This window comes from Apus apus, chromosome 28 (genome assembly GCF_020740795.1).
Source record: "Apus apus isolate bApuApu2 chromosome 28, bApuApu2.pri.cur, whole genome shotgun sequence".
In the NCBI taxonomy this organism is placed as follows: Eukaryota; Metazoa; Chordata; class Aves; order Apodiformes; family Apodidae; genus Apus; species Apus apus.
This window is the reverse complement of record NC_067309.1, coordinates 675,572-689,226: the sequence shown is the minus strand read 5'-3', so window position 1 is coordinate 689,226 and position 13,655 is coordinate 675,572. Positions and strand designations below refer to the sequence as shown.

Sequence of the window (13,655 nt, the reverse complement as noted above, 5' to 3'; positions counted from 1 at the left end):
TGTTTGTGGTCTCCTCCCTCCCCACCACAATTAGAGGCAATTTTATACTGGTGTGTCCCAGCACGCTGCTTCTCACTGGCTGTGGCTGCTGCCCAGGCACAAATGGGCAAAGAAAGACCTTCTGGGGTTGGTGGTTTAGCCTGACTCTCCTCCTTTGGGGTAATGCTGAGTTTTGGTTTCAGCAGCTTTGAGGCTTTTTCCTTGTGTTTTGCTTTACAGATGTTCTCTAAGAGGACAGGGGGGTGGGGGCATTACAGAAGGATATTCTGCGTTCCCAGCAGGGTGTTTTGGCAGCTCTGAAGAAACAGGGATTATTGTCCTGCCTCCTTTCCCCTTTGGGCACACTTTTAAAAGGTAAGAACAGTATGTGCCTTTGATGCTGCAGTGGAGGGTCTGCAGTCTCCTGCCTTGAGCCTGGGGCTGACCCTTGATGCCAGGGAGGAAGAGTGGGGTGGGATTCAGTTCTGGTGCCCTCAGCACAAAAAGGATATAGACCTGTTGGAGAAGGTCCAGAAAAGGGCCACCAAGATGATCCAAGGGCTGGAGCAGCTCTGCTCTGCAGCCAGGCTGGGAGAGTTGGGGTGTCCAGCCTGGAGAAGAGAAGGCTCCAGGGAGACCTTGGAGCAGCTTCCAGTGCCTGAAGGGGCTCCAGGAAAGCTGGGGAGGGACTTTTCACCAGAGAAGATGGTGAGAGGACAAGGGGTGATGGTTTTAAACTGAGAGAGGGGAGATTGAGGTGAGATACTAGGAAGAAATTCTTTGCTCTAAGGGTGGTGAGGAACTGGGATGGGTTGCTCAGGGAGGTTGTTGGTGCCCCAGCCCTGGAGGTTTTTAAGGCCAGGTTGGAGGAGGTTTTGTGCAACCTGGTCTGCTGGGAGGGTTCCCTGCTCGTGGCAGGGGGGTTGGAACCTGATGGTCTTTAAGGTCCCTTCCAACATTAATGATTCTATGATACAAAGATGGTGTTGGGCCTCATGACAGGCTGTGAGGGGCTGACTTGGAGTTATGAGCCCTTAATGCCATGAGCCCTTCCCAAAATCAAGCTCAGGCTGTATCTACCCTCTGGTGGGCCTTCATTGTTGATGATTTTTTCTCTCTTTGCTGTTCACAAAGCAGAAGGAAATTGGGGGAGATCTCTCCTGCCCCCAGCACCCGTCACTCCCCTGACCCTGAGCACCTTTTATGACCTCTGAATGTCCATGATACATGGATGGTGAGGAAAGGCTTTGGGTGCTCCAGCCAAGGTGCTACAGCCATGCTGCCACATGGGAAAGGTGAATGTGAGAGCCTGGAGAAGTGGAACAGGTTTTGTTATTGGATAGTTGGATGAGAAACCAGCTTGAACCACTACTGGACTGGGAGATGGGAAAGCTATGGGGAATTGCAGGCAGAATGACTTGGGGTCAAGCATAGAACCATAGAATAACTTTTAGTTGGAAAAGACCTTTAAGATCATCGAGTCCAACTGATAACCCAGCCCTGCCCAGGCCACCACAGACCCATGTCCCTCAGCACCACATCTACACAACTTTGAAACCCCTCCAGGGATGGTGATTCCACCACTGCTCTGGGCAGCCTTTGCCAGGGCCTGACAACCCTTTCCATGAGGTAATTATTCCCAAGATCCAACCTAAGTGTCCCTGACACAGCCTGGGAGCTGGATGCCTGGTGGGGATGCAGCTGCAGTGACACTGCTGCAAGAGTGTCCCAGGTCTGCTTCATCAGGGAGAGCTGCTGGTCCTTGGGGATCACCTGAAGTTTAGAGGCTTTTGCCCTTGCACCTGGGTGAATTGGTGCATTTTTCTTCCTTTGGCTAAAACCCCAGGAACCAGCCCCAGCAGGACATGGGGCTGAGCCCAGGCTGCCAGCACTACTGGGTGCTCAGCTCCTCCAGGGCCCACAGCCCTGCAGCCCCCCAGGTGGGTACTTCCCACCTCCCCTGGGAGGAGCAGGGTAGCTGTGAGCTGTGGCACAGTTGGGTGGTTCTGGGCAAGCAGTGGGTGCTCTGAGCAGGCTGGGTCCCTCAGGCACCCTGGCCCAGTGATCACTGGTTCATGCTGGGGTGCTGCGGGAGGTGAATGGGGGCAGCTCCAGGCAAGCAAAGCTGGGAGTGTGTGGGGAGCTCCTGGGGTGATACTGGGAGGGCTGGGTGGCTGTGGGGAGGTTTGGCTCAACGCCTTGGGGGTTGTGTGCCTGCAGCCTGCCAAAAGCCTCTCTGGGGTTTTCTTAAACGCTCTTCTTTATCTGAGACCAAGGGAGATGGTGATTAATGGTTTATTTCTGGTGAACATTCTCTGTACTTTGAAACGTGGAAAGCTTGGTCAGGTTTCTTTTTTTACCTGCCTCTTCTTCCTGCCCATAATGCTATAATAATCTAATGAGACAAGCTACTGCTGTGCATGGGCTGAAGAGTCCTCAGCAGAGTTTGGAGCAAACATGGCACAGGTTTTAATTTCACCCTCTTGATTTCTGTGGGCCCTTAGCAGGCTTGTGTGTGATTAATTAACCCTTGACTCCCCAGCTTTGCAAAAACTCCCCAATGAGAGACCTTCTTGGGCTGTTTGCACTGGCTTTTATCTAGGCAGCAATCATTGGTAAGTAGCTGATGAAACCTGATCGAGCCATAAATCAAAACTTCTTTGCATTCAAATGCAACAATTAATGCTGGGTGTGTTGGTGTAATTAGATGACAAATTATGCCTCAAGATTCACTTGCTTGTTTATATAGAGAAGCTGTGTTTGCTCAGCCTGGATGTTTGGCCATGGTTTTCAATCTCCCCCAGGGGATGTTGAACGATAAACTTGGGGAGCTGTTGCATCTGCAGAATTCAGACCCTTTGACCTCAGCTCCTTCACCAGGAGCCTTTTTGTCTGCTCACTTGCACCCACTGTTTTCAGCAATTTTGAGTTGTCTAAGCCCTCCTTTCTCCAAGATGTTAATGCAGAATTTATTCCCGCAATGGTCCAGGCTTGCTCAGGAGGATTTGAGCCCCACCAGCCCAGGGCAGGGGCTGCCTTCAGATCTGCAAATCCCATGCCCAGCTGGAAAAGCTCCTTGCAGTCATGGGTACCTGGACACTCTGTTTTAGTTTTGAGACTGTAGGGCTGGAGCTAAACAGCAATGACACAAGCCGAAGACCTGGCAGCTAATCTGCTGCTGGATGTTTGTTCCTGGTGATCCTGGTGCCACAGGATGTCTCATTTACAGCCTTGGAGTGTGCCTTGATGAGGATGAACGCACCCTGAGATGGGCAAGAGTCTTAGTAACTCAACTAGGTCTTGTTTTGCTTGAGTCTCTGAAAATTTGGGGTGGCTGCTGGAGCAAAGGGGTGTTCAGAGAATCACAGATTTGTCTGAGTTGGAAGGGACCTCTAGAGATCACCCAGTCCAACTGTCCCACTGAAGCAGGATCACCTGGAGCACGTTACACGGGACTGCATCTGGGCAGGTTTTGAATATCTCCAGAGAAGGGCACTCAGATGCGTTGCTGTTTCCGTGAAAAAAATGAGTATTGGGGGTTGAATGATGCAGAAGGGATGAGTCAACTCGAGCACAGGCTCTCATCCTTGCAGAGATGCTGCTTGCAGGGGGGGAGAGCCCAGGATGTTCAGCTGCAGTTCATCGCTCCAACCCCAAAGGTAAAACCGAAGGCAGACAGTGTGGCACAAAGCCAGGACAAAGCTCTACAGATAAAAGGCTGCTGATGTCACTAGCGCTAGTTGGTGCCTGTTTACACAACTTAAGAAGGTTTTATCCACTGATTAACTGTTCTTACAGGATTTCTTTGTCAAAGACCCATAGATGTTCTCTTATCTACTTGGAACAAAACAAGCCGACAGCTTTTTATTTCCCTTTCCCTTATGATGGTAATTGGTGCTGATAACAACTATCATATGGACTCTGATCTCTAAGTGAGGGGCCACAACTCTCGGGGACAAAGGAATTGACTGTTTGCATAAACAGCTTAAAAAATAAGGAATTTTTAAAAAAGAGTGGAGAAGGGGCTAATTTTCCCCAACTGATGCTACTTTGGCAGGAAAACAGCTGCCCTGTCACCAAATAAATCCAGCTCCTGGCAAGAGAAATATCTCAACTGGTAAAAGTTGAAAGAGTTGTTGGGAAGGGAATTGATTTTTCTTTATTTGTGGCTTTTTTTAAAAAAAAAGACAAATTGTGTAGGAACTTGAAGTTTGTTGTCAGCCACTTTTTTCCGGGCTGCACAAGAGGACATTCTATCAACCTGCAGCTGCACCCTGCTTGTGGGCAAAAGAGCTCCTGCTGTCTTGCCAAACAGGATTAATGGCAAGTTGGCAGAGAAGGGCCTGTGTCCTGGAGGATACACGCCAGGGGACTGGTTTTATTTTGTTGGTTATTGGTTACTTTTTAGGGTTGTGTTTTTTCTTTTTCTTGATCTGAACCAGTGCCCAGTCCTGCAGCTTGGGAAGGGTCCTCGAGGACTCTCTCCTGTGCATCCTGATGCTGGTTGGAGGCAAAGAGCTTGGGGACCTCCTGTTTTGGAGTAAACCAGCCCAAATCCTGAGTGTGCATCTTCCCTGGGTGGGTGCTCAGGCAGTCCAGAGGCCTCCACTGGCCTGTGGGTCAGCAAAGCTGCATTTAATCCCCTCCTTGCTTGCTAAATCCTTGTGTTCTCCTTGCTCTTGGCTGCTGTGCCTGGGAAACCCTGCCAGTTCTGGAGCTGACCTTTTCCAACAAAGCACCTTTGTTGGGCAGACCTCAAGGCTATGGACTTGCTCTTTTATTTTCCCTTCTTTACTTACTACTGGTTTTTGTTGTTTTTGTGTTTTTTTGTGTTGGTTTTTTTTTTAATTGATGTCACCACCCAGCAGCACAAGGATCCATTATTGAGCTGCTGTTGGACTTTGCTTGTTTGCAGGAGGGTAAGAGCCAAGGGGCACTGGCCGGGCTGCATCCTGGAAAGTGGAGACCAGAAGTTGGAGCAAGAGGAAACTTGGCAGGAGAAGCAGAGCCCTGATCCAGCAGTGCTGAGCCCGCCGGCCCCACGTGCCAGGGAGGGAGCTCTGGTCACTGATGGGGTCCTGTGGCTGATCTTTGGGGCAGGCTGGGTGGAAGCAAGAGTGGGTTTTTCCCCTCAGTGGACCTGTTATGGTGAAGGCTTTCCTGGTCCTCTGTCTGCTCTCCATGGGGCATCCCAGCAGAGAGCAGCAGGGTGTGCCCCAGGGAGCCCGTCGCTCTCCCATGGGTGCTGCTCCAGGGAACCATGCTTGGTGCCAGTGCAGGCTGACCCCTGTCCCCCTCTGGTCCCCCACCTTAGGGCACCTGATAAAAGCTCCCAACTCTGCCAGCCTTTGAAGAGGCATTTTTGGTGCCATGGGAGAGTGTTGAGGTGGGAACAGACTCGCTGCAGAGCTACTCTTGCCCTCCAGAGGAGGCCCTGGAGATGATGGGAGGGCTGGAGCAGCTCTGCTCTGGAGCCAGGCTGGGAGAGTTGGGGTGTCCAGCCTGGAGAGGAGAAGGCTCCAGGGAGACCTTGGAGCAGCTTCCAGTGCCTGAAGGGGCTCCAGGAAAGCTGGGGAGGGGCTTGGGCCAAGGGCAGGGAGGGAGAGGACAAGGGGGAATGGATTAGAACTGGAAGAGGGGAGTTTCAGGTTAGACATTAGGAGGAAATTCTTCACTATGAGGGTGGTGAGAGACTGCAACAGGAAGGTTGTTGATGCCCCGTCCCTGGAAATACTCAAGGGCAGGTTGGATGGGCCTTGAGCAACCTGATCTGGTGGGAGGTGTCCCTGCCCATGCAGGGGTTTGGATTTAGGTGATCTTTAAGGTCCCTTCCAACCCACACTGTTGTATGATTTTATGATGATTCTTCTCTTTAACTGCATGGTTTATCTGGGGCAATGGTCGCCTGACCCTGTGTTTGTGTTCTACTGCTGCAGCTCCCCGTGGCTGCCTGTGCTCACCGCGGGCTCTTGGTCCCTGCAGTGACACTGAAGCCAGGGCCAAGCAGGGCACTGGTGGCTTCACTCCCACGGGAGCCTGGCAGCTTGTCCCAAGGGTGCCCATTGCTGGTGGGTGCCAAAGCCTGACCCAAGGTGCTGCTGCCCCCAACCTTGAACCATGGACGGGACGAGCCAGTGAGCGGAACACAAACCAGGGCAGCTGCTCCTTCCCACAGCAGGAAGGGTGGCTGCTGGCCTCCCATGGCCCTGTGAGCTGCTTCCTGGCTCCTTGTGAGTTGGTGGCAGCAGACATAGGTTGGGCAGAGGCTGAGTAGGAGGGGGAAGGCTCGGAGATCCTGCTCAAGGAGGTGGGTGCTGGCACAGCCTGTCCCATGACTAACGCCAACACCCAGACAAGCCTCTGCTCTGGCTCTGTGCAGAAGCTTCTCCTCTCTCAGCAGTGGTTCTGCCCAACAGTGCTGGCTGATGTGCTGGAAATGTCTTTATTTGCAAGCCTTGCACATCTCCCAGGGTGTGTGGAGCTACCTGCAGAGGAAGGGCCTCTCTAGGTGGGCTGCTTTGTGGCTCACCTTGCCTCTCAGTTGGTCCCTGGCTGTTTGGGACTCTAGCAAAGTGGTGGAAAAATTCCTGGAGGGGGGTTTGCTTCCCTGTGCTGCACAGACTCCCCAGCAGCCCTGGGTGGGCTGCACTGCCCCTCTGCAATGCTCTTCCACCTTCCCTGGTGTTTGCCTGGGTTCCTTTTTCATCTCTTGCTTTCCGTGTGGAGTCAGAAACCGCAGCTTGAAGCAAAGCACTCAGGGTTGCAAAATAATCTGGGCTGGTAGCAGGGTAGAAGGGAGGTGCTCCCAAATCAGAGAGTATTATCCTGTCTGGCTGAGGGGCAGAGTGGTGGAGAGAGCTGGGCCTGACTCTTTGCAAGGGACTGATGCAAAGAGGCACCCTCAACCTGCTGAAAAAGCTTTATTTAATTTGCCTGTTGCCACTGAGTCTTGTTTCTCTTCAAGTGTCTGGTTTCTTCCCTTGTCTCTGCAAGTTTGTGTTTTGGGGGCTTTAAATGAGACAAAACAGCTACGAGAGACCTCCCTTAAGTCGGCTGGAAGCCCTTTGGTGCATAGAGACTTAGAAGGTTCATGGATTGTTACAAGAGGTGAAAATATTTGGCTTCTCCTCCATGCCAGCAGAAAAAAAAAATTAAACTGTGCAATAATTACCTGCTAATGGAGAAGATACTCAAGAACGAGGAATTGTGAAATCCTCTTTGTGCAAAGAAATTGCTAGTAGGCATGTGTAGAAAATAAGCACATCCCTTCTGCTGTCTTAATTACAGCAAATATGCACAAGAATGGAAAGCTGAGGTGTAATAGTTTCACCTCTAAAATAGGGAAGCAAAGCTGGTAGTACAAAGCACCAATATAATTCACTTTTTTATAAGCAACAGGCTGCAGGATCTGTACAGCTGTGAGGACGGGGAGGTGGCAGCCTGGGGGTGTGGGAGGAGGGGGGATGCTGTGCCAAAAGAGGAGCTCTTGTTTTGGGGGAGAAACTGGGAAAATGTTCCTCTATTCAGCTCTATAATCATAGCTTAGGGGAGACCTTATTGCCATGTTTCAGTACTTAAAGGGTGGCTACCAAGAAGGTGGAGATTCCTCTTTCACAAGGAGTGACATGGAAAAGATGAAGGGCAACGGGTGCAAGTTACTCCTGTGGAGATCCTGATGACCAGAATAAAATTTTTCACTGTGAGAACAGTTGGGCATTGGAATAAACTCCCCAGGGAAGTGGTGGATTCCCCAGCACTGGAGACTTTGAAGACTCAGCTGGACAGGGTGCTGGGCCATCTCATGTAAATGTTGTTTCTGCCTAGAAAGGTTGGACCAGCTAATCCTTGAGGTTCCTTCCAACCTGGTATTCCATGAAAATGAGGGTGGTGCAGCCGTGACTGCAGGTAGGTCTGGTTGGAATGGGCAGGGATTGTACCAGCTGTGTCTGCTGAATTAATGGTGGGTTTTCTGTGAAACGGCCGTTTCTGCCGCGGGAGCGTTGCCAGGCTGGAGCAATCTCATGGGGCTGAAGAGGCTGGAATGTTGTTTTTTTTTAAAAAAATTAAAATCCTTATTTGCTTTTAAGTGCTGTTCTCGTCTCTGGGCAGGTGAGGACAGGCAGGAGGACCACAGGGTTCCCCAGCCACAGCTTGGGCTCTGCCCCGTCCCTGTGACGAGGAGGTCACGGCGCGTGTTTGGGCTTGGTCTGGATGAAATGCAACACCTCATCCTGGATTAACTGCAGGACAGACCAGTGAGCAGCTGGGTGGGGAAGGTGTGCTGAGCCTCAGGCTGAGCACCAGGGCTCAGCACCACGGGGGACGATGCTGGCCTGGCTGGGGGCTCACCAGGCTCCAGCCTGCATTTGCCCCACGGTTCAGGCTCTGTCCCTGCTTGTGCATTGGGGGTGGGAATGAAAGGCCTGTGCCCTGTATTCTGCTGACCCCAGCCCTGCCTGGGGCCACCCTGCGGGGTCCTGGAGCCAGGCCCTGGATGTTTTTTGTGCTGTCTCAACGCTGCTGCAGCAGGATCCTCTGATTCATCCTGCTGACATCCCCCTGAGGCCTCACACCAGGGCTGCTCCTCCTGCTGAGTGCTGGTGTGGGCTGGGATCCCCGTGGGGTGCTGCAGTGGCTCCTGATTCCTGTGTGGGAAGGGGTGTGGGGTGTGCTGGGACTCCTGGCTCCCTTCTCAGGTGCAGGGTGGATGGGGCTTAGAGCAGCAAAGCCTGGGGGTGCCCAGGGTTCCCTGCTTGGCAAGGTCTGGACACCCCCTTTGTGTGCACCTTTGGGTGCATCTTCAGGGTCTGGGTTGCAGTGGAAGGTGACTGTGGGATGCAGCTTCTGGGGATGCTGACCTGCCCCAGTCCCAGGTTTCCTTGTGGATCCCTCCAAGGGCATCTCTGGGATCTGGAGATGCTTTAATATTTCCCTGGAACTGGGGTCTGTAGAGCATCTCCCATGCTATGTCTGACCATGCTGACCTTTCCCAGTGAGAAAGGGGCTTCATATTCTTCTTGCTTACAAAAAGGGAAACTGAGGCACAGGAGGCTGATAGATCTCAGCCCATCTCTGAGGAGGGGTGAGGTGGAATGGTTAAGATAGGGGGCAAGATTGAATTTTTAGCTTTCTAGCTCTGCTGCTGACATGGAAGACTTAAACTCAAGGCTTTTCCGCCTCCTTTTCTGCCCCTGCTGGTCACCAGCCTCTTCTGCTGGAAGCTGATGAAGCAAAGGAAAATGAGGGGACAATGATATGGAACTGTCCAGACTTCTGCAGTGCCACAGCCTGGATCTGTTTGGGCATGCTGAGCCATGGTGCCCATCCCTCCTGGCACTGCTGTGCCAAGGCAGCGTAACCCGTCTGAGCAGGATCGGGTTGCACCTGGGAGTGGAGAGGTCCCAGGCCAGGGTCTGCCACCTCCTTGGGGGTCTGGGATGAGTGGAAACCTCATCTTTGCAGCAAGAAGAGGGGCTGTGCTGGTGGAGCTTTGCACGGGGGTGGATTTTGGGAGCTGGTGGAAGGGACAGATGAGACAGTGCCAGCGTGTAGTGTCCCCGTGCCCAGGTCAGGGGCGATATGCTTTGGCAGAAAGTTGTGGCAGAACTGGAAGAGCAGGGCTCCAGCAGAAGGCCAGGGCCAAGGTGTGGGCTTGGCACCCGGTGAGAAGGCCAGCGAGTGTTGTGGGTCAGCTTTTGAGGGCACCTGTGGAGCTGTCTGGGAGAACTGGTCTGGCAGAAAGCTGTGCCTGAGTCAAGCCAGCACCGTGTGCTGAGGGTTGCAGGCAGCTCCTCCCTGCACCTGCTGCCCTCTGAGATGGTCTTCAAACTGCCCTGGGTCTGTGAGGCACCTCCTGCTCTCACCCCACTCCAACACTTGTGCCTATTTCTCCTTCTCAAGGGTGATGACTGTCACGTCTCAAACCAGCTGCTTGTGGTACCACTGCCAGGAGATTTGGGGTCCAAGCACATGCTCTTGCCCTGGCTCTTTGGGATGGCTTTGCATCCATCTTAACTCAGTTTTGCTCCAAAAGTTTGATACCCAAGCAAATTTGCACCCATGACTTTTTAAATTTTTCCTTTATTAACAATAAATAATACACTATATTACAAGGATCTCAACACAATATCCATAAATCATCTTTTTTCTGCAGCCACAAATAAATAGGACTCACCAGCTAATGCATCTATGAGCAGTGTGGGACCCAGGGCAGGGAGAAATCAGGGGGAGTTTTGCTGCACCCACTTGCCCAAAGCAACTGTTCTTTGCTGGCACCTGCATGGTGTCTCCATCCCCTAGGCCATCAGAACCAGGGGTGAAATCCAGAATGTGTGGTCTCAGGCTTCTGGAAATCGTGCAAACCCACACCCAGGAGGGCCGGGGGTGTCAGACCCCAGCTGAGATGCTGCCCTGGGCTGAGGCTCCCATGCTGGGCTGAGCTGGCTGCACTTACAGGAGAGGTTCTAGTGCTCATACTCATGTAGAGGGATTATATACATGGACACTGCAATGCTCCTTGGTCACAGGTGGTCTTTGAGTTATGAGACCTTTGCTTAAGAGTCTACTGTAGCTGGATGTGTTCATTGCCTGGTTTTGGTGCACACATGAGACCATGTGTAGAGCTTCTCCTTTTGCTTGTTTTTTTCCCAACTATTCCTACGGTGGGGTCAACTCCATGGACTTCTTCCTCTCCTCTCTCTGCTCTTCCCACTCCTCCTCTGACTCGTAAGTGCCCTTGATGATGGCAACCCTATCTGACATGTTCATGCAGTATGGTACAAGGATGTAGAAGTAGAGCAGAGCAGCCAAGCAAGCCCCGAGGATGGGTCCAACCCAGAACACCTAGAAAGAAAAAAGGGAGAGGGTGAGAGCAGGTCTGGAAGGCTGGTGCACCAGGTCCAGCCATCACAACAGCATCCCTCACTGCTCCATGTCTCCTAGTGGATGGAAAGGTCCAAATACCCCCTCCAGTAGACCTTTCGGGCTGAAATCCCCTCAAGCATTGTGTGCTGAAGACAAAGCTCTTCATGAGAGCAGAGATGTGGTGTGGTGGGAAGGAGGCACTGACCCTGCTCTGCAGGCTGGGTCTGAGCTTGCAGGCAGTGCTGGGCAAGTGGAAAGCCTAAGCTGGGCTTATCTGGGGGCTTTAATTGACCTCAGAGGATGCCCTGGCTCAGCGTGCACCATTGCATGGGGGTTTATGCCTGTCCCCTTGCTGTGCCATGGGGACACCCTCTTCCCCATGCATCAAGGGGGACAACCTCCCTTGTTCTTCAGCCCCCTTTTATCCCTTCAAGCCTGGGATGGGTTCTGAGCCATCCTGCCCTGTGATCCCCAGGGCCGTGGCTGCCCTCCCCAGCCCTGCCTGCCCCTGGGCCAGCCCGCCCTGCTGTGTGGCCACCACTCACCCAGTGTGCGGGGCTGAACCTCTGCACGATGACCGCGGGCCCGAAGGACCGGGCGGGATTCATGGAGCAGCCAGTGAAGTAGATCTGTGAGTGCAGAAAGGAGAGCAGATTAAGATGTATCATATTGATACAACCAGCTTTTCAGAAGGAGGGACTGGAACAGTCCCCAGTGCTGTTTCTCTTGCAGAGTGGTGTGGGCCCCCCATTGTCACGGAGAAGACGACCCCTTGTGTCCCATGTTGGCTCTCCCAGTGCAGCTTTGCCTGGGACCATCTGCACTTTTGGGGAGCTTCGTCCTAGCAGGACCTTCTGCCCTGTCCTCCTGCCTGGACACTCACCCCCACCAAGTGGCCCACGGCGACAGAGAGGCCGATGGACAGTGCTGGGGAGCCCACGTTGCCGTTCCTCCGGTTGTCTGTGGATGCAAAGATGCATGCAGCCAGCTGGAAGGTGAGTATGATTTCCACCACGAGAGCCTGGCCTGGAGTAGTGTTGTTGTTGAGCTGCAAACCATCAAGGGCAAAAATAATTAACCATCCCTGGGGCTTGGCATTACTGGGAGGGCTCTTAGGTGCTTTGCTGGTGGATTTGGGTTCTCCAAAGCCTGGGAGAAGCCCCCCAGGTCCCCTGCCCAGCCCTGGGGCACAAGGTGAAGCCATGGCCACTGCTCAGGTTCACTGCTCCTTTCTTTGAAAGGAAAGATATTAATTTTATTTCAGTTTAATGCTCCAAAATCTGTCTCTCCCCCATCCCCTCCCTTCCTGGGGCTCTCCACATCTCTCCATTTGCTTTTCTCTGCAGCACTCTGTGCTTTCCCATGAAGTCTAACACCTATTTGTCCCTTTTTTCCTTGCATTTCTCTCCCCCTTGCTCACTGCAAGTGGTCAGATCCTGACTCTTATCCCCTCCAATTTGTGGAGCACCTCTCCAAGAGCCTGGGAAGCAGCTGGAAGCCACTGTGGAAGGGCATGGGATGAAGGATGAGGATAGGGATGAAGGTTGGAGATGTTCATGGGGTTAAGATGGGCTCTTGCTGCCCCAGTGCCTCTGCACTAACCACTTGGGACTCTCAGGTGAACTCAACCCCACAGGACAAAGAGACTCAAGCCATGGCAGCTTGATTTTTTAGGTAAAGCTGACTGGTTTGAGACATGGAGCATGTGGGAATAAGGTGCATTGCAGCACCTCACCCTAATGATCAAACCCTCAGCAACATGTCTGTGCTGCTCCAAGGGGTCCTGACCTGGCCATGGTGGCAGTGGTAGCTCCACTGCCCCATCTCAGCTGGTTCCCTAGCACTGCCCCAAGAGTAGGAGACCTGCTCCTTGTTCCTGCTTATCTCAGAGGGTCCCGCTGTCTCCTCTCCTCCTCCAAGCCCTTGCCCCTTGCAGCCTCCCCGTTCCCTCTCATGCCTTGCTCCTTCTTCATCTCTTCTCCTCTACCTCTCTCCATCCCCCTCTGTTTCCTGGCTCCTCCAGTGCAATGGTTACAGTGGGCTTCTGCTCCCTCTGCCCCTACTGGTTTGACTGGGCTCTCCTCCCTGCCCTCCCTCCTCCGTCCTGGCACGGCTCCTATTCCAGCATTAATCTCCAGGTGGAGAGGCTGCACTCAAGAACATCTCACAGGTGCAGTGACTCACGCAGTCCCTTTGGATAAAGGAAGCGCTTATTAAAGAAGGAAAAACACATGCCATTCATTGCCCCACACAACGAAGCTGTCATGGCAGATCCCTGCTGCTCGCTCCTGTCCCGTTCCCAACCCTCTGCGCACGCAGCACGATGTGCCAAGACCAACCATCCTGACGGATGCGGCACCGGCACCAGCTCCTCTGTCTCAAGGAAAGGGGAACCCGTGCAGCCGGGGGAGGCCCCTCCGGGCAGGGGGACTCACCGCGTTGATGGCCAGGTTGCCACGGGTGTTGGCTGGCGTCACCCCGTAGAGGATGCCGGCCCCGGCGATGGCCCCGACCAGCTGGGCGATCACGTAGAAGAGCGTCCGGAGGAAGGAGATCTGGTTCCCCACGAAGAAGGCGATGGTCACGGCCGGGTTGATGTGGGCGCCGCTGATGTGGCCAAACGCCTGCACCAGCGTCCCGATGGCCAGGCCGAAGGCCAGAGAGATCTGCAGGATGCTGGGCAGCGCTGACGGCCACTTCAAGGCTGAGCCCAGGCCGATGAAGACGAAGATGAGTGTGGAGATAAACTCAACAAAGACGGAGCGAGCAAAGGCCAGAGTCAGTATTTCCCTCTTCATGGTGGGAGTGGGTGG

General features: G+C 53.3%; 1 protein-coding gene across 1 annotated transcript; it reads right to left on the bottom strand.

Annotated features, from left to right (window-relative positions):
• Positions 1 to 10,610: 10,610 nt before the first annotated feature.
• AQP5 (aquaporin 5) lies at positions 10,611 to 13,655 on the bottom strand. The gene is made up of 4 exons (XM_051641460.1): positions 13,278 to 13,655; positions 11,726 to 11,890; positions 11,388 to 11,471; positions 10,611 to 10,821 (listed from the first exon to the last, which is right to left on the bottom strand). The coding sequence occupies exons 1-4, from the start codon at positions 13,638 to 13,640 to the stop codon at positions 10,636 to 10,638; spliced, it is 798 nt and encodes a 265-aa protein (XP_051497420.1). The 5' UTR covers positions 13,641 to 13,655; the 3' UTR covers positions 10,611 to 10,635.